At 55.6% G+C, this 24,792-nt stretch overlaps 9 protein-coding genes and 1 pseudogene across 10 annotated transcripts; all 10 read left to right on the top strand.

Annotated features, from left to right (window-relative positions):
- Positions 1–355: 355 nt before the first annotated feature.
- Positions 356–979, top strand: LBRM_30_2970 (conserved hypothetical protein; the record flags this gene model as incomplete). The annotated part of the gene is made up of 1 exon (XM_001566872.1): positions 356–979. One exon carries the CDS (start codon positions 356–358, stop codon positions 977–979), a length of 624 nt encoding a protein of 207 aa, XP_001566922.1.
- Positions 980–1,979: 1,000 nt separating this feature from the next.
- Positions 1,980–3,206, top strand: LBRM_30_2960 (conserved hypothetical protein; the record flags this gene model as incomplete). The annotated part of the gene is made up of 1 exon (XM_001566871.1): positions 1,980–3,206. The coding sequence occupies one exon, from the start codon at positions 1,980–1,982 to the stop codon at positions 3,204–3,206; it is 1,227 nt and encodes a 408-aa protein (XP_001566921.1).
- An 812-nt stretch (positions 3,207–4,018) lies between these two features.
- LBRM_30_2950 (glyceraldehyde 3-phosphate dehydrogenase,glycosomal) lies at positions 4,019–5,104 on the top strand (the record flags this gene model as incomplete). The annotated part of the gene is made up of 1 exon (XM_001566870.1): positions 4,019–5,104. The coding sequence occupies one exon, from the start codon at positions 4,019–4,021 to the stop codon at positions 5,102–5,104; it is 1,086 nt and encodes a 361-aa protein (XP_001566920.1).
- Positions 5,105–7,940: 2,836 nt separating this feature from the next.
- LBRM_30_2940 (conserved hypothetical protein) lies at positions 7,941–8,642 on the top strand (the record flags this gene model as incomplete). The annotated part of the gene is made up of 1 exon (XM_001566869.1): positions 7,941–8,642. The coding sequence occupies one exon, from the start codon at positions 7,941–7,943 to the stop codon at positions 8,640–8,642; it is 702 nt and encodes a 233-aa protein (XP_001566919.1).
- Positions 8,643–10,077: 1,435 nt separating this feature from the next.
- Positions 10,078–10,931, top strand: LBRM_30_2930 (annotated as a pseudogene). Its single transcript is given in 3 exon segments — positions 10,078–10,293; positions 10,295–10,621; positions 10,623–10,931. Coding segments are annotated over 3 exon segments (852 nt in total).
- A 1,277-nt stretch (positions 10,932–12,208) lies between these two features.
- On the top strand, positions 12,209–13,234 carry LBRM_30_2920 (conserved hypothetical protein; the record flags this gene model as incomplete). Its single annotated transcript, XM_001566868.1, has 1 exon — positions 12,209–13,234. The coding sequence occupies one exon, from the start codon at positions 12,209–12,211 to the stop codon at positions 13,232–13,234; it is 1,026 nt and encodes a 341-aa protein (XP_001566918.1).
- A 1,180-nt stretch (positions 13,235–14,414) lies between these two features.
- LBRM_30_2910 (conserved hypothetical protein) lies at positions 14,415–14,990 on the top strand (the record flags this gene model as incomplete). The annotated part of the gene is made up of 1 exon (XM_001566867.1): positions 14,415–14,990. The coding sequence occupies one exon, from the start codon at positions 14,415–14,417 to the stop codon at positions 14,988–14,990; it is 576 nt and encodes a 191-aa protein (XP_001566917.1).
- Positions 14,991–15,716: 726 nt separating this feature from the next.
- Positions 15,717–17,642, top strand: LBRM_30_2900 (conserved hypothetical protein; the record flags this gene model as incomplete). The annotated part of the gene is made up of 1 exon (XM_001566866.1): positions 15,717–17,642. The coding sequence occupies one exon, from the start codon at positions 15,717–15,719 to the stop codon at positions 17,640–17,642; it is 1,926 nt and encodes a 641-aa protein (XP_001566916.1).
- Positions 17,643–19,072: 1,430 nt separating this feature from the next.
- Positions 19,073–20,236, top strand: LBRM_30_2890 (putative mitogen-activated protein kinase; the record flags this gene model as incomplete). Its single annotated transcript, XM_001566865.1, has 1 exon — positions 19,073–20,236. One exon carries the CDS (start codon positions 19,073–19,075, stop codon positions 20,234–20,236), a length of 1,164 nt encoding a protein of 387 aa, XP_001566915.1.
- Positions 20,237–22,263: 2,027 nt separating this feature from the next.
- On the top strand, positions 22,264–24,021 carry LBRM_30_2880 (putative aldehyde dehydrogenase; the record flags this gene model as incomplete). The annotated part of the gene is made up of 1 exon (XM_001566864.1): positions 22,264–24,021. The coding sequence occupies one exon, from the start codon at positions 22,264–22,266 to the stop codon at positions 24,019–24,021; it is 1,758 nt and encodes a 585-aa protein (XP_001566914.1).
- Positions 24,022–24,792: the final 771 nt, after the last annotated feature.

The raw sequence follows: 24,792 nt of genomic DNA, 5'->3' as shown, positions 1-24,792 counted from the left end.
CCGCTCTCTCCTTCGCAACTTCGTGTGCCCAGCGACCGAGGAACACGTTGCTCGTCAGAGTGCAGAAAGCGAGAAAAAAACGCCCGAACTTCCACGTATGAGCGCAGGTTTGGGTGTGTGAGAATGGTATGACGCCCTCTGATGTGCGCTGGTGGCAGTCGCCGTGGTGGGGGCGGGGATACGGAGGCGATGCGGACCTGCCGGTGTCACGCCAAATGCCCCTTGTCAAGCCTAGTCAAGGAATTGCACATGTGCGGAATCCTTTTTGCATGTACTCTTCCTCTCGCCCACTTCCATTTTCTTCCCTGCGATTCTTTCCTTTTCCTGCTTCTGACGCCAGGACGTAGCACATCAGATGACGAGCCTCTCTCCTCCTCCGAATGCCGGCGCGATGCCGCTTCACTCGTCCTCCAACAACGCTGTCGAGGACTTTAGACCAAACGATCGTCTCTTGCTCTCTTTCATTGCCCTGAGCGCGGCCCAGAGCACTATAGCCCGTTCCGCCGAGGTTGTATTGGATGCGGTACTGATGCTTCCTACGACGCTGTCGTCGTCGTCGTCATCGGAGTCTGTGGCTCCATCGGTCCACGGCGGCAATACCGCCGACCGCTTAAGCGACCTTTACCCTGAAGTGCGCGTGTTGCTTCATCTGCACTACGTGCGGTGTGCGCTCCGCGATCTACAGGAGTGTCCGACCCACGCACGCCACACTTTCTTCTCCATCATTCAAGAGCACCTTACTGCCCTAGCACTGGTGCTGCCGGAGCCGCTCTTCACCGCCATCGCGACAGTGCTTCAGCGCTTCCTGGCCATGAACACCGATGAGGCCCTCGCCAAGGACCGCCTTCATGTCCTGGAGGTACAGCTGATGCACGTTGTGGAGGTAACGCAAGCAGAATTGCTGCGCGCCACCAAGCACCTAAGTGTGCGAGCAGGAGTCTTGACGCTTCGCTTTCACCATGACATCCCCTACCTGTGAGCGAGTGGACTCCCATGCATTCTGTCCGGCGCAGGCGGTCGCGCAGGAAGAAGGAAAGGCCCATGAACGTCGTCAAGGTCCCCAGCGGCTGGTGTGGTGAGGAAGTCAGGAAGGCTTGTTTAAAGGAGAGAGGGTTTTCTTTGGGTTTTTTTTTTTTGGACGTACTGCTTCGTGACTCTGTTTCTCTCTCTGAGTGCGATTTTCTGTGGCAAAGCGTCGTGCGGGACGGTGGCGCGATGGTGGTGGTGTGCGATGTCCACATCCCACACCACGGATAGATAAACGGGAACCAACAAGAAAAGAAACCCTGACGAGCGACCTCAGTGAAGCAAACTAGAGCGGCCAGTAAGCGATCATCACTTCCTGTGCACAGTGGTGGCGGTATCAGAGGGGTCTGCGTCCCTCCTCCTCCTCCTCCTTTGTCATTTGCGAACGGAGGGGTGGGTAAGGGGGGGGGGGAGGGAAGGAAACGGGTGCGGAAAAAAAAAAGCGAGAGAGAAAGAGCGAGGAATGGGAGTGAACAAAGTGTGCAGGACCTGCGCCTCATGCCTCTCTGTCCTCTTCTCCTCTCGTCCCCCCCATTCACCTGTCACTGATTACGCCGTGGCTACATCTCGTGCATTTGCCTTCTTATCCGATCCCTCTTCACTTCCGGATTTTCGCTCTCTCCCCCGTCTTTATTCTGCGCGTTTGTTGTTGCGTGACCGCCTTTGGGGCTGATGGCTGGTTGAGGGGGGTGCCTTTGGTCTGCTACTCGCTATGCACTCGTTGGTGTGTGCGCGTGCGTGGCCACCGTGTTTGCGCGTTTCATCTTGTCACGCAAATCGTTCTATCTATACCCCCCAACACACCCACAGCTTTGCTTCGAAGTCGAACATCGGCCTCATAGAGACCACCTGCGGACACCTCGCTTTTCCTCAACGTACCCCCCCCTCCTCTTCTCTCTCTACTCGCTGTACACCAAGACACACACCCACGACCACACGCACATGCTACAACCATGGCTGTGCCATGCGATTATGTTTTTTCCACGCTACTGGTGATCCTCACGGGGCTGTTGTTTATCGACCTGGTGCCCCTTCAGGAGACGATGCGGTGCTCAGGCGACTATGCGAATGCGACACAATGCCCAGAGGTTTACTATTCCTCCTCTTATCAACTGGCGCGCGAGCGGTTCCTCGCCGCCGCTAAGACTGCCCACGCGGAGACCGAGCATCACCTCATCACGAAGAGGGGAAACGTGGAGTACTACATGGACACCGCCTTTTTCCCCGGTAAGCGAAAGGCCAAGCTCCTGGTGCACACCAGCGGCACCCACGGCGTTGAGGGCTACACTGGCAGCGCTATCCAAGTGAAGCTACTGCAGGAGTGGAACAAGACTTCTCTCTCCGGCCCATCCGTCCTCTTTGTGCATGCGGTGAATCCGCACGGCATGGCCCACTTTCGCCGTTTTAACGAGGAGAACGTCGATCTCAATCGCAACTATCTTTCCACCGAGGAGTGGGCTGCGGTGAAGACGCGGGTCGCGAATGCGACAGGCTATGAAGACTTCCGAACGCTATTCGTGCCAAGCGCGCCACCCCGCTTCATTGACCGCTACGTGTTCCTCTACACTGCTGCCAAGACGCTGATGCGCCACAGATTTATCAAGGTGAAGCGAGCCTTTGTTACCGGGCAGTACCACGATCCTGTCGGCATCAACTACGGTGGCGAAAAGGAACAGAAAAGTATCTCAGTGTTGCGCAAGGTGCTCAAGAAGCACGCGGCCGCCACCGGTGCGACTGAAGCAATCTACATCGATGTGCATACAGGGCTCGGTCCCACCGGGGTGGATACGATGATGGTGAAAGACGGCCGCGACTATGAAAAATGCCGCACAGTATTCCCTGGAGTACGCATCGGCAACAGCCAGATCGCCACAAGTGGTCCCAGTTCCGGGTACGACCTCGCCGCTGGCATTATCCATCCTGTGGCAGAGCTGGGACCCAACACCCTCGCTGTCATGGAGGAGTTTGGGACAGTTAATCCGCTCTACGTGGCACGTGCCGTGGTGCTTGAAAACGCGGCGTATCAGTTGTGCCGTGGAAGCTACACTCACACAGTGATGCAGTCATGGATGCGCGACGCCTTCTATCCGCAAGAGATTAGCTTCAAGCACGCCACGTTGAAACGCGGGTCTTCAGCGTTTTGGAGCGCATGGACGTATCTTGCGGAGAACCAACGATAGGGGTGCTCAACACCTCCCTCCTTCGCTTCTTCAGGTTCGCCAAACTTGTGCATTCAGACTGCCTAAGCTTTATCGTAACCGATGCACTTCAGGACACGATTTCTTGTTTTTTTTTTTTCTTTCGTTTTAACCGGCGAAGCTTTTGTGCGTTACGTCTTGTTTCATTTTGGCGGGCGCATGCCAGCAAACATTGGGCTTCACTGTCGCTACGTGTGCGACTGTGCATCGGTGAGGTTGAGGGTCCGTGCGGGGAAGTCTGCCGGCACCATGCAACGACGTGTTCACAATTTAATTTTTCTGTCATCCCGACAAACATCGAGCACACACACACACACACACACACATACCTCACGCTTACTCCTAAGCCGAGGACAAGAAGTGCCATCAACCGCACATTCCCCCCCGCACAGGGTGCATCCTATCAATCACAACAGGCAGAGGCATCGAGGCGCTTGCAACTAAGACAAGTCGGGGTTTGCGAAGCCCATGGAAACTCCCACAAGGTTCCTTTCATCAGAGTCACGAGTTTATTGCCCCCGCACCGCACCGCCATGCAAGAAGAAAAAAAGGAGTGCAAACACCTGAGCATTCCGTACTTGCAAGCCATATGAGCAGTCGCTTTCTCTTGTCGCCTCATGTGAGGCGCACACCCGTTCATTGACCACCCCGATTCTACTACCATTCCCCCCCCCCTTTCCTCACCTTCTTCCCACCACGACGCCGCATATGCCAGTATCTCACACAAGTCATCTCTCTCAACGCAACCACACTAACATATCCACCCCCTCCTCCCAAACAGCTACCACGATACAATGGCTCCCATCAAGGTTGGTATCAATGGCTTCGGTCGCATTGGTCGCATGGTGTTCCAGGCCATCTGCGACCAGGACCTTATTGGTAAAGAAATCGAAGTCGTCGCCGTGGTTGACATGAGCACGAATGCCGACTACTTCGCGTACCAGATGAAGCACGATACGGTGCACGGCCGCCCAAAGTATACGGTTGAGTCTATGAAGAGCAGCCCATCCGTGAAGACGCCGGACGTGCTTGTGGTGAATGGCTACCACATCAAGTGCGTGAAGGCGCAGCGCAACCCCGCGGACCTGCCGTGGGGCAAGCTTGGCGTCGACTATGTGATTGAGTCGACTGGCCTGTTCACAGACAAGTTGAAGGCTGAGGGCCATCTCAAGGGCGGCGCGAAGAAGGTCGTGATCAGCGCGCCGGCGTCCGGTGGTGTCAAGACGATCGTGATGGGCGTGAACCAGCACGAGTACTCGCCGACGTCGCACCATGTGGTGTCGAATGCGTCGTGCACGACTAACTGCTTGGCCCCCATCGTGCACGTGCTGACAAAGGAGGGCTTTGGTATTGAGACTGGCCTGATGACCACTATCCACTCCTACACGGCGGCGCAGAAGACGGTGGATGGCGTGTCAATGAAGGACTGGCGCGGTGGCCGCGCGGCGGCTGTAAACATAATCCCCAGCACCACCGGGGCCGCCAAGGCCGTGGGCATGGTGATTCCGTCTACCAAGGGAAAGCTGACCGGCATGTCCTTCCGTGTGCCGACGCCAGACGTGTCTGTCGTGGACCTGACATTTCGCTCGACGCGCGACACATCGATCAAGGAGATCGACGCTGCCATCAAGAATGCTTCGCAGGGGTACATGAAGGGCATCCTCGGCTTTACCGAGGACGAGCTTGTGAGCACCGACTTCATCAACGACAACCGAAGCTCCATTTACGACTCCAAGGCGACGCTGCAGAACAACTTGCCTGGTGAGAAGCGCTTCTTCAAGATCGTGTCGTGGTACGACAACGAATGGGGCTACTCGCACCGTGTGGTGGATTTGCTGCGCTACATGGCCTCCAAGGATGCTGCGAACTCTAAGATGTAGGGTATTCTTGCTTAGCTACTATAGCGGTTCTTCTACCGACCTTTGAGTTTTCTGTGAACTCTCTTTGTGGCAGACGTACGCAGGCCTGTCCTTCATCTTGTGAGTGCTTTGCGAGTGGTCTGCCGCCGATGTTGTGAGGATCGTCGCGGAGACTCTCAGTTTGAGCGGTGAAAGCTGCTCAGCACATTTTTACGTGTTTGTTCAATGTTTTTTTTTCACGTCGAAGGTATGGTTGATTTTGTCTTTTTTTTTGTGGGGGGGGTGGCGCGTGTCTTTCAGCTCGCCTCCATCACTCACTCCACCGATTACCGTTATTCTTGGTCGCGGGTCTCTGTACGTGGGTGGCTGACTTTTTTTCTCGTTTGATGGTTGAGCTCTGTTGTGGGGACTTCCAACTCCCTCGCATGTGCGTTGATTTCTTCTTTGCTTGTTTTCCGATGGGCAGGCGGAAAGAGAGGAGCGCCACACGGAGTGCCATTGATTTTGGCCGGAGGTGGCCGCGTTTCTTTTTTTTTTCGTTTGTTTATGTTCGATGGTGTTTGCTCGCTGTGCTCTCGTAGTCGTTTCTTTTCCCTTTTGCAGATTTCTTGTTGTTTTTCACCGCCCACCCCTCACTCCCCCATCCCTTCATTAGGTTCTTCTATGTTCGACATTTTGTGCAGGTTGGTGAAGGTGTCTGATGCGTGTGTGTATGTGTGTATGTTATAGTTACACCCAAGCCTCTCTCTACACGCCTCTATGCACACTTACCCCACACGTACGCCAAACATTCTCCTTCGCCTCTCGCCCTCTTTGTTCTCGTTTTCTTGTGTTTCCGTTATGATGACCTCCTGTTTCTGTGCGAGCGGAGTTACTCAGGCGTGTATGCGCATAGGTGCGCAGGGGGGAGGTTCTGCAGAGGAGGAAGGGAGGACAGAGAGTAACCAGCTTGCTGTGGTCCTTGCTTCACTGTAGTTCTCTTGCTCTGCTGCTCTACTCCTATCAGGCACGCCTGCAACGACGCCTCCACCGGAATGGAGTGAGTAAAAGAAACCGTGGTGAAGAGCGAAGTGTGTGCAGGTACATACACACAAAGAGAGAGGTTTTGAGGGAGAGGGTGTAGAAACAAGGACCAGCGAACATGAAGAAGGAGGTAGAGGAGTTGTTCACGTGGGGATGTGGCGGACTTGGCCATCACAGAGATTTGCCTATATCGAAGAGGACTGCTGCTTGTGGACTCGCTATCATCCCTCCACCCCCTCCCACTCTACGACCTCTTCTTTGCATCACCGTCTTTTCACCTTTTGTCGCAGTCACGCTGTACGCGCATTTGCTTCCCTCACGAGATCGTATTACGTCCGCTCAGCAGCAGCGTCCTCCCCCCAAACCCCCTCGTCAACCTCGGTGTGCTTGTGTGCTTGTGTGTGTGTGTGTGTCTGTGTGTGCTTGTGTGCCTTCTCTCCGTCTATTGTGCTTTTTTTACTCTTTTCCCCGCCTCTACTACCGATGCTTCTCTTTCCCTCCTCTCACTTCTTCTCTTCTGCCTTAGCGGATCATCTCCTACGTGTTCGCACGTTGTCTTTCACACTTTTTTTTTTTTCTGTATTGCGCGGGAACCCGGAAAAAAAAAAAAAGAGGGGAACGGTAAAAGGCGCATTGATCAGCAATAACACAAATACATGTGCTATTCGCTTGTTTTCACCCCTTTTCACTTGCTCCCCACCGCCGTCTCCCCCTCTTCCTGTGCTCTTCATGGGTGCAGATGTTTATGCCTCTATGTTGGCCCTGGATGTGCGGGCCTGTGCGTCTCAGTGATGAACGGATTCCCCCACCCTCAGCCCCTCTCTTGCTGAAGCAATGCACATTACTGTAACAGAGAAAAATGATGGAAAAACGCATTACACAAATCGACTGTGTGTGTCTGTGTGTGTGTGTAGGCGCACAAGTCACGTTCGGAAAAACTCCCAGTATCACTCAAGGATCGTTGCATGTGAAAAACGTCGTGGCTGAGTGTAAAGAAGAGAGGTGCGCGGAGCTGGACTACGTACATGTCTCTTGTGCCAGTCACTATGGATGCCTCTGCGCCGACTTATTTCTTTCCGCGTGCAGAGCAAAAAAAAAGGGCGCCCCCCCCCCATTCAATTCTATGCGCATGTGGGCGTAGCTGTATTGCTGTTTGTTGTGCATGCCGGTGTACTTGTGGGCAAGACGCACGCGTACAAACACGATATGTGCGCGTACGTGTGAGCGCATGCGTCCACTCCGCTTGTGCTGCTTTGTACGATGCCACATGCACCTGCAGCGTGTTTCTCTTTGTCCATCTCTCCATTATTTTCCTTCTCGTTTCTCTCGTTCCCACACTCACATACGCGCGCACGCCAACCTCTGCCCCGCACCCACTTCTTCGCCAGAACGGGGAAGTGCTCGCCCCACACACTCATCCACAGAGGCGAGTAGCTAACAAGAGCCAAACCGAAAAATAAAACGAAAAGACTGGGCAGGAGGACGCAGCGCACCACGGAGCTGCTCGCCACTTACACGCGCATCGCCGACAGTTCCTCTGCTCTTTTCTCTCTCTCTGCCTCTGTTTAGTCAACTGTAGAACTTCTTTTCCTTTCTCCCTTTCTCTCGTTCTCGGTTTCTCTCATCGATACATTTTCAGCACTTTGGCGTGCTTCCTTTCCCTCTTCTCTTTTCCTTGCTTGCCTCAGTTATCGCTAGTGAACAACTGACTGCCCCGTCATCCATCGACGAGTCTTTCCCATTACGCTTCCCCCTGTGTGTAGCCTTTGCGCTTTTCCTCGCTCCTTTTTATTCGCAACTTCGATGAGTGGCACTCAACAAAAGCAAAGAATCAATGAAGAAGACGTTCCCGCTGCGGTGGACCTTTTCTGACAACCGGGGCTACTACAGCCCCCCGGTGTACATGCCGCTGGAGTACGCCAGCCGCATCACAAATCAGAAGCAGCTGGTCTTCACGCACCCTAAGGACCCTAAATACACGTGGAACACCGGCATCAACGAGTTGTCGAGTCTCCATCCCGGTATCCTTGGACCGGGGCGTAAGACGCCGCAGCTGAATTACACGAGCCGCGGTGGTATCATCTGCGAGATTCCACCAGTGCCGGTGTACCGGGCCCACATATGGTGCATGGGCCATGGCCACTTCGTTCTTCAGCACCCGCGCATCTTTATCAAGTGCCCGCGCAACAAAGTAGTCTGCTGCAAGTGGTGCCGTCTCAAGTTTATTAACATGTCGACTGACGAGGACAACGACGATGACTGGGCCGAGGAGGAGCAGAAGATTTCAACAACGCCGGAGTCTGAGGTGGATCTACGGCAGCCAATTCGTGACATGGGTGGTGTGCTGCGCAGCAGCCCGTTCCAGGACGGCAAGGAGCCGGACCCATATGTGTACCGCGCCGTCTTTGATCCGGAGCGATACCGCTGGAAGCATCCCTGCAAGGAAGACTACGAGGTGCATCCAGCATACGCCAAGCAAGACGGTGCCTGCGCGCACTCTGGCCATCATTCGTCAACGAGCGTGCCCGTGGAGTGAAGCGACCACAACAAACACCGTCGTACTAAGGGGGGGGGGCACACGGAGGGCATGTGGCTGTTTCTGTGGCTTTGCTCCCCCTTTTTCGTCTTTGTCCTGTGCGTACTAGTTGCTGTCGCGCGACGCGTGAGCTTCCGCTCCCTACCTCGTTTTCTCGCCCCCCACCGCTTCCTAGCCTAACGATCGTGGCGCACCACGGCTACTTGTGCACCAAAATGCTCAGTGTACGTGTGTCCCTCCCCCTCATCTCTTTCTTGTCGAATGACGCGCTCATTTCCTTCTTCCCTCGCTGGCTCGCTCTCTGGGTGCATGTGTGTGTGTATACTCTTTGTTTTACGCTCTTGCTTGTGTGTGTGGGTCTGTGTTTTCTTCCACTCCGGATCCGTGGATGTGCGATGTTGATCAGACTTTCTCTTGCCCTCTCCTTCCCTCTCCATGCTGGGGTGGGTGGTGCTTGCCATGGCATGAATACACAGGGAAAGGAACACCGGTGATCCGAACGGCGCGGGGAATTTGGCGTGGCGGATGGCCTTTTCCCCTCATTTTTTTCGTTCGTTTCTGTGCCGCTGCCCCGTATCGTCTGCATGACGGTCACGTCTGCCATTACTCTCTTGTAGTTCTGGCGCCTCCAGGATGCCTCATCTATTCTCCCACAAAGAGCTGCCCTCTTCCTCTTCCCCTCTCGTCTTCCACTTCGTGGGCACTGCACCCCAGTCTGCTACCCTCCGCCTGCTGTTTTTCACCGCTGTAACACACGGATAGACATGTGCACGATTTCTTCTCTTTCCGCCGAGCGCTTCGCTGCAGTCTACTTGAGCTGCCAATCAAATCAGCAGCCCAAAGTAGAACGGGAAAAGGGGTAGTAGAGTGGTACAGGGCATTGCATCACCCACCCACTCACTCAGGACGAGTAGCCGAGAAAAAGTGCGGCACTAGTCTAGTACAGCAGCGCCCACACCAACACGGTAGCGCTCGATTGAGCATTCCATTCCTTCTGCTCGTCCACGCACCACTCGAAAAAGCACAACGAGAAAGAGGCGCACCGCTTTTCTCGTTGGTCTCTCTCCTTTCCCTTGTTGCTGAAGTACACCATCACTGCCACACGTGTGGGACCTGCTTACGCGCGGACGGACACAGCTTCCTCTTCTACTGAATCTGCCGTGTATATTTTGTCCTTCGTTTCATGTCTTCGCCTGTCTTCGTAAACGCATCAAGAGCATCATCGGCAGCGCGGTTCTTCGTATTGTTTCTTGTATCGTTTGTTCGCTATCGGGCGCTCTTCTGCTTCGCCTCCCCCCACTGAGAGGCTCTTTTTTACTATTTTTTTTTTTTTTCGAGCTTGTTTGTGTGTATTGAGCAGAGCCATTGCATGCCAAGAAGCAGTGGTTGCCAAACTCTCTCGCACGCAGGCAATTGCGCAATCACCTGATTATTCTCGACAGAATGCCACTGCAGTCCATCGGCGCAATACTGCCGGGTCCTCCGAAGACGAAGGGAAAGCTGGTCGTGTTGCAGGACCTTCTCTCGCGCCTCAAGACTCCGTGACACAGTGGCTCGTAACCAAGGACAACGCCATTCTGGTGAGGACTGTTTCCCTCACATCGGACGACAAGGTGCTTAAGTACACGCCCCCGAGTAAGTCGAAGCGCTAACTGTTGCTCTTCTGGGACCCCGACGAGGTGGCGAGCATGGACCTGGCGAGCAAGATCGCACAGACTTACTACAAGGAGTTTCTTGGGCAGACCTCGCGTATGATGGTACGCGTCTACCCGAAGAGTATTCATATCGGCTCCTCCAACTACAACGTGTCCACCGCATGGTCCGCCGGGGCACAGTTGGTAGCACTTAGCTACCAGACGTGGGACGACGACATGTTTTCACTGAATAAGGGCTGCGGCTACGTTCTGAAGCCGAAGTACCTGCGCGACCCATCGAGTAAGGCAAAGGCAAACGCCCTGCACCACCAGCTGTCACTGTGCTGAGCGAAACGCAGATTCCCAAGCCTTTTTTTTGCAAAAGAAGGGCGACATTGCTGATCCGTGCGTGAGACTGTCGATCAACAAGCGCCACCGCACAGCGGTGAAGACAGCAGTGGTATGCAACAATGGCTTGAACCCATCCTGGATGGAGACATTCACCTTCACCTGCGAGAATAAGGAGGTGATCTTGCTAACTGTCAAGGCCATGGACGAGGACACAGCATCTACAAGCGACGCTGTGGGTGAGATGGTCACGCCAGTGCGTACTCTGCACCCCGGCTGCCGTGCTGTTTCCATGAAGCTGCGCTAGAGCGATGCATCGGCACTCAGAACGTCCGTCTTATGCAAGTTGGACATGGTAGACCAGCCGCAGCAGTCGTAGTGCGGTGGGGAAAAGGGAGCGTATGAAAAAGGAGGAGCTGCACGAGGCACATTAGGGTGTAGTCTGTACACGCGCCTGCGTGGGTGTGTGCTCATCTATTTCAGGCAGTTTGTGGGCCCTCTTTCTCTCTCTGCGTGTGGTGCTTTTCCCCAGTGCACTTTCCACCGGTTTTTTGTTTCCTCTCTCGTCCTTGGCGCTTCGTTGCCCTCCTCCCCCCCCCCTTCATCCTCGACCATCATCTTCTCGTCTCACCACCCCCCCCCCTCCCTTTCCCTCGTTAACGCACCCGCACGGGCGTACAGTTGAAGATGACCCCCTCCCCCTTCACTCTCTGCGCACTTCCCGTGCTTGCGCCTATTCGTGTGTCTTTGTTGGTGTTGTTTGCTTACGCATCTCTCTCCGTGTGGGCCGTGCGCATCGAATGTATGTGTGTGTGTGTGTGTGTGTGTGTGTGTCTGGTGGTGCGTTTCCGGTTGGTTTGAGGCCTGCCTGTGTCTCCATCTCTGTACCTCTGCACGTACACGCGCCAACTACCAGCGCGCAGCAGAAATGTTTCATGACTGCACACGTCTTTCTTTGGTCGTCGGTTGACCAACGACAGAGAAAGGGACCCTCAGTCGCCCCAAATGAGGGTTCCTGCGCTTCTCTTTACCTCTATCTGTCTGCCAGCACGTGCCCACACCCCCTGTTCTTCTCAGTGCTGCAGAAAAGAGGGGAAGGTTCCTGGAGGGCAGTCGCTGCTTGGGCTGGTGTTTTCTCGGTGTGAGACAAGCTTATCGTCTCGGTTTCTTCTTCATGGCTATCTCACTCCCTCTTTTTCCCGCCGCTCTTACCTTCTGAGCTGGTGAGACGCAGTGGCGATCGTTACGTCACGCGTTGCTGCGCACAACCTTCCCTTCCACCATTCTGCTCTCTCTCTCCTCCCTCTCCCTCACACACACCCTTCCGCGCCGCAAAACATCTGCTGACACATTCACGTACATATTTAGTGCGCTGATTCGCAGCGTCAAGTGCCTCTTTTACTATTGGCTCGACTCAACTACCTCCCACCTCCTCATCCCCGCTCCGCCCCTCACTCCATCACGCGAGGCTTTCCCCTAGAATTGCTGCTGTTGTATACGCCCTCCTGCTGCTGCTGCTTTCTCTAGGTTTGCTCATCAATACTTAGACGCACGCAGCTGAGGGCTTAGCTCACGCTTACACCGATGCTGCCTCCCCGTGTCCCACGACTGCTTGCCGTTCTCTGTCTGACGGTAGCCCTCGCTCTGCTGTGCTGCGAGAAAACCCGAGCGCAATCAAGCTGTGGATCGACTCCGTTGTGTAAACCGTATGATAGGCAGGGCCCTGCATGTACGCGGAAAAGGCGGATGGATCTCCGCTTTTTTCTAGACACGTCCAGGGAGAACAACTTCACGGTGGGTGGCCAGACATACCACACCGCCACCTACGGCTTTTGCCCGGTTGTAGACCAGCTCTCCTCGTTCACGCTAACTGGGGCACCCTTTCTCACCAGCTCCTACATCACCACGAACGAAACGTCCGGCGAAGTTACCGACCACCTCTCGTTGAACATGGGACCTCGGTATCTTTCCGTCTACGGCTTCGGTGCCTCGAACAGCACCACCAATCCTGAGAGAGACATCTCTACCGGCACTGTGCTGATCGCCGTGAACGGCAGCCGCACCACCGGCGTAACCAACTCCGTGGGCATCGTGACGATTCTGTCTCTGGAGATCGGCCTCCAGAACGGCTTATTCAACTATATCGACGCTGCCGTGGCGTCTGAGACGACCGCTAAAGATTCGAACAATAACTCCTTATTGTGCACCTCCAACAGCACTGAACTCTCTGACAGCATTAACTGTGTTAAGAACGCCCCCGTGCCGGCGGCGGAGCCGATGAGGCTGCCAGCCAAAGTAGGCTTCGTCCCTACGTGCAACGCCCAAGATGTATGTGTTATGGGAGATCCTAGTGTCTATACGTGTATCGGTAACGTCCTGGGTAAGAAGAACTGCGGCGTTTATAAGAGTAACCCTACTGAAATCCGTGACGTACAGATGACGGTGCTGGTATCGTACTACGGCACAGATTCGCGGCGGAACGTGCTGACAAGTGGTGGCCAAAACCCGCTCAACTTCGCCACCTTTGTCAGAGAAAATGCATTTCAGGCCTTTGCTCACAAGGTCACTTCCTTTTTCGAAGTAAATCTCTCTGATGTTGTGGGTGTGTGATTGTGTTCCTGTATGTCTCAGCCGCTTCTGCCCTTGGTGCTACATACACTCCGAACGAGAAAAGAGAAGGTGGGCGAGGCTACGGAAAGTATGCGTCGCGGTGAAGAATACCCTCCGTCCCCGTTTACAGCGGGCTGCCCCCCTTTCCCGTACGCTGCGCCCCCCCCCCCCTCCCTCTCGCTCTCGTAGTTGTTTTTCTCACTTCTTCTGTTCCTCGCATTCCTCTCCACGATCTCTTTGTTGCAAACCTCCTCTTTGCCGCGTGCTTGTCTGTTTTCTGCTGTGTGAGTGTTGCTTGTTATTTTCTGTCTCCTCCTTTGTTCAGTTTTTCAGTTTTCACGGGGCTACCCACAGGTGTACAATGAAGCCTCAACACCACTCCAGATGGGATGGTAGTGCTAGCGATGCTCTCTATCGCTACGGTTCTCCAGTTCGCATCCCTTCGCTCCGCGCTTTAATGGCAGTGCACCTTTCGTGCTGTGTGTATGTGTGTGTCTGCGCTTGTGTAAAACTCACAGCGTGAGGGAGAGTGGGCGGGATCGAGGAAACATGCTTTAGTGGAGTAAGCGGCACCATGCTGCTGTGTATTATGGCCTCCATCTCCGTCTACGTGAGTGCCTGCGGGCACACACGCCTGCGAAGGCGGTCGTATGTGTGACTCCTCGGATACTGTCTCCTGTTCCTTTCGAAGCCACGAATGCGCCCCCAGCCGCACCGCGCATCACCCCCCGTCGGTGTCTGTATGCCACTCTGTTGTACTCTAATCGCCCCTTTCACCTCGTTACTCACCCTGCCTGTGTCTCTGCAGTGCACACGTGGACACACATACCCCATACATGCTTCCCCGACCCAACCGTTGTGCGTCTGCCACCCTTGTCTCTCTCTCTCTCTGCATTCTGTGTGTATACGCAGAGCGGTGAGGAATGTGCATATTTCTCTGCCCCCCCCCCCCCCACACCCACACACACCGAAAGTGAGTGGGCAGCATCCCAACCTTTGAACTCGTCCTCTCGTTGCAGTCGCACTGCAACCAGTGGGCACAAAGTGTCTGAGTTACTCTCGCGCTAGCTCGCTGCGCTTGCGCAGTAGGCACGACCCCACTCCCTTAGCACACGTGGACAAGCACGCGCTCCTACAAAAGAGAAAAGCATCTTGTGCCACCCAACAGAGGTGCTTGAGTATGCTGATCTCCGCCAACTCGCTTGTCCGTTGGAGCCTTGCAGCCGTTGGCATCTCGGGCGCAGGACTGAGCGGCGCTTACGTGTACAACACGCACTTTCACCAGCATCCAGTCCGGAATGATAAGATAGTGCAGTTAGCGGCTATTGCTCTCTCCGGAGAGGTCGTCGACAAGTCCCTACATGACCCGGAAGTGTTGTCACAACTGCGTGCGTTTGGGCTGCAGGTCCTCACGCATCCCACTGTGGTGGCCCACCTTAAGAAGTTCTTTATACACGAACTCACAGATGACACTCCGACTCGTGCAGCACTGCGTTCCTTTGTCGTACGTGAGATCATTCAAGATTCATGGGTGAAAGAGGAACTCATCGGCGTCGCAGAGGACCTCGTAGACTCTGTCAAGGACAACCCTGACCTATTTCCAGACCGCATTCTCACCTGGCTCGGTGTGGGTGCGCTGGAGGGGTTGCGGACGGAAGAATTTTGGTGGGCTCTGCGTCAACACACCAAAACGGCTGGTTGGATCGCCTTCATCGGTCCGCCACCCTTCGACATGGTCTTCGAGGCACAATTCTGACTGTCTGGGTGAGATGATATGCCTGTGCGCACCCACGCTCGGGGTCCGCGTGTCGGCTTTTTGGGCGTGTCAGCTGTCTGTTGTGGGCTGCGTTGTCTACGACTCCTCCATCTCGACTCTACCTGTCCGCTCGCTCCCCACACGTACGTTAAAACTGACGTGCCATTGTTTCGTATAGCCACTCTCTCTGTGTGTGTGTGTCTACCACTTCCACGCGAGACAAAACTATCGAAAGGAAGACAAAACTGACGGACAAACAAACGATGCTGCTCTGCTGGATGCGCAATGGAATGAGGATGGGCCTGGGGGAGAGGAAGAGAAGGCAAGTTTCGCGGAGCTGTGGGCGGTGCTCTTGCGCAAGAAGCCGCTCAGCGGCTCTCTTTGCAGAGGCCAATACATCTCAGATGCTTCTTCTTGCGTGTCCATGACACCCAGAGCCACACTACTTCTCTGGCCGTTTACCGCACCGGTGCTTCATCTACTCCAGCTTCCTCACGCCCCTCTCATGCCACTTTGGGGGGTGGTGGTGGTGGTGGTGGCCAGCAGCAGATCTTTCACCGCGATTTTCTCTCCTCTTCTCTGTTGCTGCCCGTACCTGCGCCTAATTCAACCCCCCCCCCCCCTACACACACACACACACCTGCCCGAACGTGTAAGTATAGCGTGCAACAGAGCATCGAAAAGCAACCGCAAAGAGGAACGGCAAAGTTCGTCAATGCGCACGTGATGGACCGTTTCCTTACCTCACTGTGTTTGAATGGCGTACGGACGTCTGACAATGTGCCGCTGCATGTGGTGGATGCGCAGACGCTCTCGTTGAACGGGAAGCTCGTGGCAACCGACAGCGTTGTGGAACTTGCTTTGCCAAGCAAGGTCGCGACAGCGATGGTGTCCTCCATGGCAGCAGCGCCGGCCTACTCCTACTCGATGTTCTTCTTGTTAGGCTCTCAGGTGCATCATGGCCGACTCGGTGACGCCGTCTTCCACTATATCGTCCGAGATCAGGCCCTCCACTGTTTGGCGCTTGATGAGCGTCAGGTGGCCATGCGGTCTGTGGTGACCACGTGCACGAGCCGCAAAGGTACCAGTGCAGCTCCACTGCACTACGAAGAGTGTCTCCTCGTCGCCTACGACGGTGGTGCCGTGGCGTGCGAGACACTTCGCTCGAGCGACGCTGCCGAGACAGTTGATGAAGTGCTTCGCACACTGCGTCTCATCTCACTTGCCGTATTCAAATACACGGATAATAAGACGTGTGCGGTGCTTGTCGACTCTCATCTTTCGACGGCACACATGGCAGCACTGCTGCTGGCATCGCGCCGGCACGTCTTCCTATATGTGGATGAGACCATGTCAGCCGAGGAGGTGCTGGCAACCACGGCCGAAATGCAGCAGGTGCGCGAGTCTCTCTCGTCCTTTGCGGCCCCCCTCTCGATGGATGCGGTGCGAGCACAGCGGACGATCGCCAGCTACGACAACGGCGCGCCACCTCTTCAGCTGAGTGGTACACTAGACGCCTTGGCCCACACGGACGAGGAGTACGCGGTGCTTCTAGCGGCGGTGGCGCGGGAGTGGGCCGGGCAGCAGGAACAGCACTCGTCTCGTCGCACCCATGATGCTGCTACCGGTCCACATGATGGTGAGGCAGGTTGTGCTTCGCTGTCCCAGGCTTTCCGACGAGAGCTGGAGGAGGCGCGAGCCGCGCAACGCGCCGCCGAAGATGCGCTTGCAGATCAGCGCCGCATGCATCGCAAAGAGGTGCTATCCCTCCGTGCGGAGCTCGAGAGTGCGCACCGACGCAACAACGACAATACGGTGGTCTCAGAGGTGCAGAGTGGGTCCACGGTGAACGGTAGAGCCGTTTCACAAAACTTACTGCACTCCTTTCAGCAACAACAGCACAGCCACTCGAGTGATACCGCGTCGCACGCTGTCGTATCACCGCTGAAAAAGGAGCTTCAGGACGCGCTCAAAGCGCAGCAGTTTGCGGAGGAGAAGGCCTGTCTGCTGGAACTGAGGCAGTCGCTGGCAACGTCGAAGTGCAAAGGTGCACCCGCTACCGCAGGGTACGCCAACGGCGCCGTTACCTCCCCACGACCGTCTCTGCGTCTGCAGTCCGCCGGGATGCCCAGCGTCGCAGCGCCCGGCCTCCCCTCCACTGCACCGCAGGCATGGGAAAATCGACTTCTCCAGCAAGAAAACGCGGCCCTCGTCGCGGAATTTCAACGCAAGGAAAAGGCGTGGCAGCAGCGACTGCACCAGACTTTAGCTGAGGTGACACAACTGAAACAAGACACAGCCACCATGGAGGCCACGCTGCGGTTGCAGTCGCAGACGATCGCGGCCGCGCAGCAGGAGCTCGTGGACAGTCGCGTAGCACAGGAACAGGAGATGAGGCGACTGCTAGAGCGTGTCCGGGTACTGTCCCAGAAGTCCCGTTCCCGGCACCGTAGCCAGAATCGGTCCGCCGGCACTGACCAAGCACGCGGCCCCACGGCTGGTGGTAAGGTGCCGGAATCAGAGGGGCCATCGCTCTCCGTCTCTTTTCCTTGCACTCTACAGCGGCAATCGACGCCACCGCCGTCACTTGTCGGCTCCTCCCGGCAGAAGGCTGCAGCGTCTATCGGCGGCATTATGAGCCCCGAGCGCTGACGTTGTGGGGACTTCGGCACTCTCTCTGTGGTCCCGTCGTCAGCGCGGTGCGTTTGCGCTCCCTCCCCCCTTTCTTGGGGTGGGGTGGGAGGCCCTCCGCTAAGGTAGAGAAGTGTGGGGGTCAGAGGAGGAGTGTTCTGCGCTACGTTGCAGTGCCTACGGCGTTCTGTCTATGCGCGCGTGCGAGGCATGGATCAGCCGCGAGGGAGGCATCGGTTAAGGTGCGTGTGCGTAAAGTCTTTCCCCCGCTCTTTTCACTTGTGTACCATTACTCTGCTTCCTCTCTCTCTCTCTCTCACTCGTGGGCGATACGGAAGGGGACGTCTGGAAGAAAAGTGGGGGACGCCTCTCACTCATTCATAGATGCGTTGCGGATTCGCCTCTGTGTAGTGTGTACGCGTGTACGTGCTCACGCATGACGTAGGGCATGCGTGAGCACAGATAGCCAGCAAACCAGTTGCGCACAGACATAGCCTGAAGCGTGGCATTTTGCGGAAGAGGCCCAACTTTATCAGTGCAAGCCTCTGGGAGACAAAAACAAATCTTCTGGTGCCATTCTCGTTTCCCCCTTCCCCCCCTCTTCGCTCTGTCCTCCTTTATGTCACCATCGACGTCGGTAAACAATGGAGTAGGGCAAACGGAAAAGAGGAAAGATGCGCGGGAAAACAACTTCACGCTCGCTTGTGCACGCGTGCACCTTCATGCACCGCTCGACTTTTGCAGGCCATCGTGGCAGTACGGGACTTCACATGAACTGGAACGTCTGTCTTTGGCTCTTTTCCGAAGCCAACCTCGTTGCAGGTCTTTCCACTCTACCTGTTTCCTCTCCTCTCTCCGTACTTGTCCTCCTTTCACTCCCTTGCTGTCTTTTACTTTGTGCAAGTCGCGGGCTACGTATGCTGTAAAGGAATTTTGTAGCCTCCCCCCCCCTCCACGCACACACGCACACGCACGCGCGCATTCGAACGCATTGACTACCCCTCGCTGGAATTGAGACTCGCACTGCGTGGCGCTCTCTTTCATTCCTTTTTCTTTTGCTTGCTCCAATATTTACTGTGTAGCACCAGTCTGTTGCGCTCTTTTCTTCGCTCTGCCCCATCGTGCCTTCCTCCATTTCGCTTTGGCATGGCTGAGAAATTATCATCTTGCGCTTCTCACTCGCGATTCGTTTTCTTTTTTTTTTAATCTTTATTTGTCGCTCTCCTCTGTTTTTGCGCCTCTTTGCAGTCATTTGATTCCTTACTCTAGGCGAGCTGTCCTTGACCTCACTTCTATCTTCTTTGGTTGTGTGTGTGTGTGTGTGTGCGTGCGTGTGTGCGTGTGTGCCAGTACTGCGCGTCTCTTTCTCGCGCTCGCTCTCCTCACCTTCTTCATTCATTTTTCGCACAGTCTTGGAGGCTGACGTCGGCGTCCTGCAGTGGCGTAACAAAATGACGAGCAATGCAGCTGGTAACGGCAGCTTTACTTCCTCCACCAATGTAGTGCAGCTCGTCTCGGCGCAGCGAGGACGAAAGGTGTACCGCGTGCGAGGGCAGAGCTTTGATATCGATGATAGCTACACTGTGACGAGCGTAATTGGGCACGGTGCATACGGCGTGGTTTGCGCTGCGTTAGACGACCGCACTTTCCAAGAGGTGGCCATCAAGCGCGTGAGTCGTGTGTTTGAGGACTTAATTGATGGCCGCCGCATATGGCGCGAGGTACTTCTCCTGCGCATCCTCAAAGAGTGTGGGTGTCGCAACATTCTTCGGCTGATTCGTGTGCTGCCGCCTCGAGACTCCATCATGGAGTTTCGCGACTTGTACTTGGTGACAGACCTCTACGATCTGGATCTCTTCTCCATCATTCGGCAGAACAAGTGCGAGTCGATGGACATGCTGCGTCGCATCAGCGTGCGAGTGCTTCGGTGTCTGGCAGACATGCACTCTATGGGCATGGTGCATCGTGACATCAAACCCAGCAACATTTTGCTGCGCGATGAGAAGGATGCAGAGGAGGCGATAGTATGTGACTTTGGTCTAGCGCGTGCCGGCCTGCATAGATTGAGTGAGCCGCTCGACTTGACCGACTACGTCGTCACCCGGTGGTACCGACCACCCGAGCTGCTGCTCATGTGCCCGTACAGCTATCCGATCGATATTTGGGCCGTTGGCTGCGTCATTGCCGAGTACACCATGCAGCGGCCGTTGTTCGCCGGCCGCGACTACATTCACCAGCTTCAGTTTGTGCTCTCTAGTATTCCTATCACGGGGGTCGGCTTTATTGAACGTAGCAGCAGCAGCTCTGGACTGACCAATGTGAACGAAATAGCCAAGAAGTATAAGGGCACCCGACCGCTCTCGCAGCTGCTGTCGAAGCTGCCCAATGATGGGCTGGATTTGGTCACGAAGATGCTCACCTTTGAACCAGAGAAGCGCATTACCGCACAGGAAGCACTCAACCACCCTTTCTTCAGCAGTGTTGGTGGTCCAGACTGCAAGAGCTATCCAGCTCCCCCAGAGCTAGACCTCGCCTTCGACATGCACGCGGAGGTTTCCGAGTGCCAGCTGCGCCGCGCCATCTGGGAGGAGGTGGAGCGCTACCGAAAGAGGTAGTGCGCCGCGAGAAACACTCTATCAGCATAGAGGCCCTACGCACACACACACACACACACACACACACACACACACACACACACGTGCATATGTACTACCAAGCGCGCGCTGCGAAGAGGGAAGAGCGACACCTGCATTGATTTGTACATCCTGATGCCTGTGTGTATGTGAGGGTGTCTCTGAGGAGGAAGGGGGGAGGGGAGGGAAGAACAGAACCACCCATGACTCTTTCCCCGCTCTCGCTGCTTGCACGACATCGCTCAGTCGCCTAATCCGATGCGGTCTGTGCGCGTGCAAAGGAGGAGTCGCACCGGCTTTGGCGTCTGGCTCACTTGCACAGACTCGTTCTTTACCCGTTTGTTGTTTCCCTCTTCTCTTCCCCTATTCTGCTCTCCTCTTGTGTGACCAATGCGCATACTGTAGGGAAGAGGGCAGCAGGGATGGGGAGATGTGGAAAGGGCGCCTTCAGACGCCCGTAAGCCCGGTCTGTGGCCTCTTTGTCGCCTGCGCCCACCACTGTCACGTCTCCCACTCATTCAGCTGCCATGCTTGTTGTTTAATACTCTTCAGACGAGACAAAAAGCCTGTGGCATAATGTCGTCGTCGGAGGTGTGAGTTGATTGGCGGCGACGCTTGGTGACACGCGTTGTACACACCTGCGGAAAAAAAAAAGGGAAAGGAAGACATGCGAAAAGGCTGGAGGGACGCTTCCACCATCACCCCCACCACGTCCCGCTTCACGCTGTGTGCCGGCGGCGATGAGACTCTCCGTTTGCGTCACGTTTGTTCTGCGTTGCGGCGGATCTTTTTCTTTGCGATTGCGGCGTTGTCTGCGTGGGTGTAATCCTCTTCCTGGTAAGAGAGCACGCCCGTCTCTCTCTCTGTGTGTGCGCATGTCTGAGAGCTGAAGCCAGTTTGAAAAGCGAGGTGGACTGGAGAAGGCAACAAAAAAGGCATTTGACACTCAGCAAGACAGACAACTAGTCAAACTTACTGTGTCGACAGCGCTCTCGTTTGGTCTTTACAGAGTCTGCACACGATGCTGAATGGCACAAGGGGCACACGTGCGCAGGCTCACGCCAATAGCAACACGCAACGAAGTAGAGAAACTGATGAAAGGTGACACATGGGTGAGGGAGGCGGCTGCTTTCACATCTGTCTTATTTTCCTCCCTCCCGTCCTCCTGCACTTCAGTGCACAGTGCAGTAGAGCCGCTGGAGTAAAGCGCCTTCTGGACAGCCACTGTAGGCGTAGCTTCTGATGGAAGGAAGGGATGAGAGGAAGTTGCATGATGGTGTTGGCCACTATGGCCGCATCGCTCCTTCTTCGCTTGGTGCCAGATGTGAGTGTATGTGTATGTATTTTAGTATGCGTCTGCGCATTCTGCCACGTTCATTGTGACTATGGCGTCAGTAGACATATCCCTCTCTCTCATTTTCCCTCGGTGCCTCCTCCTTCAACCCCTTCTGCCTTGTCGACTCTGACTTGTACCCAACGTACGGACATGACCCGCCCACGCGTGTGCCTTTCATCCCAACGCGTGCGCACATTTTCCTCCTGTTACTATCACACCGAACGCACAACTGGCTTTACCAGTACACACTTCACCAATTATTAGTGACCCCGTCATTGCATCGCTCATTTTTCTCTCTCTCTCTGTGGGCTGTCGTTTCCTCCCTCGTCCCTTTCTTCCCACTCCGCCCCCGCTCCGCTTCTCGTCTCTTTTTTCCTCTTTTTTTTTCTCTTTTTTTTTTTTTTTCTCTCTCTCCCTGTCACCCTGTTGGCTCAAGTTTTCGTGCCTGCGTGGTTTTGTGTGTGCGCTTGAGGCAACTGTGCTCGCTGTCTTCTTTCCTCTCCTGTCCTCTCTTTCCCCAGCCTTCCGCTTCAAGGGAAAAACATAAAGGGGGTGTGGAGTTGATCGAACAAGCCAACGTGAAAAACTTGAGCGGGCCCCCGTCATCCTCCGCAGAAGCCGCAAGTTCAGACGAACAACAACACTAACGGAAAAATTTGTACGCACAAAAGAAATGCTCCTTTCCTACGTCCTAATCGCAGACCTTTTGGTGCGCGCCTACACCATCTTCAAATGGCTCTGGGCGTGCGTGGCGCAGACCTTCGATCGCTACACCGCGCCAACGATTCAGGTGCCGCTGCCGGCGGTGACGTTCACGGCGACACCCGCCGCGGAAACTCTCAACCCCCGCTCTGCCGGCGAGGGCAAGATTCAGTGCTACGACAAGGGCACCAATGTCCCTATTGGCACCGTGAAGGCGTTCACGCCGGCGGAGGTGCGTGAGGTGGTGGAGAAGGCCCGCAGAGCACAGCAGGTCTGGGCACTCACTCCCTTTTCTACGCGACGCAAGCTGCTCTTCGCCCTCATGGACTACATCCTCGCCCACCAGGAGTTCATCTGCCAGACGGCCTGCGTGGAGTGCGGTAAGACAATGATGGATGGCACACTAGGCGAGATGCTGACCACCTTCGAGAAGCTGCGCTGGACTGCCGCGCATGGTGAGGAGGTGCTTCAAGACGAGGTGCGCGATGTTGGCCCCATGACAATCCACAAGCGCGCCAGCGTGAGCTACGTGCCCTTCGGCGTCATTGGCGCTATCGTGTCGTGGAACTACCCCTTCCACAACATCTACGGACCCATGATCTCCGCCCTCTTCGCTGGTAACGCCTTCGTCGGGAAGGTGTCGGAGTACTCGTCCTACTACGCCTCCTACTACGAGTCGATCGTCAAGGACGGCCTGCGCCAGCTAGGCTACTCGTCAGACCTCGTGTCGTTCCTCACGGGCTTTGCGGAGACGGGCGAGGCTGTCGTGTCGTCGGTAGACAAGCTCATCTTTATTGGGTCTCCTGGTGTTGGCAAGGTCATTATGCGCAACGCCGCAGCGACGCTGACGCCGGTTGTGCTGGAACTAGGTGGCAAGGACCCAGCGATCATTTGTGAGGACGCGGACCTGGAGCAGGTGATCCCCGTGGTGATGCGCGGTAACTTCCAGAATTGCGGGCAGAACTGCGTCGGCCTCGAGCGCATTCTCGTGCAGGAGAGGATCCATGACCAGCTGGTGCTCGAGGTAACTCGCCTGACGCGTGCACTCACCCAGGGCCCCGCTTCGCAGGGCCAGTACGACCTCGGCGCCATGACGATGGGCAGGGCGGCCATCCCGACGATCCAGCGGCTGGTGGACGACACGGTGAAGGCAGGCGCCACCCTCGTCTGTGGCGGAAAGGCGGCGAGCGACCACTTCTTCCCGGCGACCATTCTGACGAACGTGACGCCAGACATGCCAATCGCCCAGGAGGAGGTGTTTGGTCCTGTGATGGTCATTATGAAGTTCAAGACGGACCAAGACGCCGTGAAGATGGTTAACGCGTGCGCCTACGGACTCGGCTCCAGCGTGTTCAGCGCCAACATCCCGCGCGCACATGCCATTGCGGATCGCATCCGCACTGGCATGGTGAACATCAACGATTTTGGCATTAACTATCTCTGCCAGTCACTGCCGTTTGGTGGCGTAAAGATAAGCGGCTTCGATCGCTTCGCTGGTCGTGAGGGTCTGCGGGGCAACTGCATTGTGCGTGCCTCGACAATGGACCGCATTCCTGGCGTGAAGACGACCATTCCGCCGATTCTGCAGTACCCCATCAGCCCAGCCGCCTTTACCTTCATGGAGAACGTCGCTCAGGTGATGTACGGCCGTCTACCGCACATGATCACCTCAGCCACAAAGCTGTTTGCCATCAAGCCGGACAAGAGCACTGACAAGAAGAAAGCATGAGTGGAAGCACATGCAAAAGGCACGGGGAGAGGTCGAAAGCGCCGCCACGGCATCCAACGACGGCACCGAGCGAATTACCCCTCTGCTATTTGGCGAGCGGAAAGGGGAGAAAGACATGTCACAGTCGCTGCCGCATCGGATGCACAACACCAAAGCAACGCAGAGCCACCGAATGGACCCACAAGCGCCACTTGTGGTTGATGTACACACGCGCGTTAGAGAGAGGTCCTTCACAGGGTGTAATGGGAGAACACAGAGACCTATTTTCTCCCTCTCCCAACGTCGCAACTTCTGAGACGGGCACCTTTGGTGGGTGCGTCTCCCTCTTTCCGAGCTTCCTTCGCTGTTCGGATATCCTTTGGTCGTGCAAAAGCGATTTGGGGTTTACTCCCGTGTGGAGGACGGCGGTGTTCGTCGCAGCTTCTCGTTGCTGATGCGAATGAAGCAGACAGGAGGGGGGAGGGAGAAGAGAAGTGACGATGACGCCCCCGCGTGCAGGCAGGCGTCCCATACGTGGGAATGCGGCGAAAGAGGGGGTGAGGAGGCAACGCAAACGGAGCGCCAAAGCAACGTCGTTCTTCTTCGCAAAAAAAAAAAAAAACATGAAAAAAAAAGGAGGACACGGAGCGTGTGGCATGTCGGGCGTGGCTCGTCAGACACCTCTGCGCTTCCTCCTCTCTTTCCCTTCCTTTTTGTCTTTAGCGTCAATTCAGCGCGCGTGTGTGTGTCTGGTGAGCAATCCTGTGCACGCCATATGAAGACACAACCGCA

The sequence above is a fragment of the Leishmania braziliensis genome, chromosome 30 (genome assembly GCF_000002845.2).
Source record: "Leishmania braziliensis MHOM/BR/75/M2904 complete genome, chromosome 30".
Lineage (NCBI taxonomy): Eukaryota > Euglenozoa > Kinetoplastea > Trypanosomatida > Trypanosomatidae > Leishmania > Leishmania braziliensis.
This window is presented reverse-complemented; position numbering and strand designations above follow the sequence as displayed.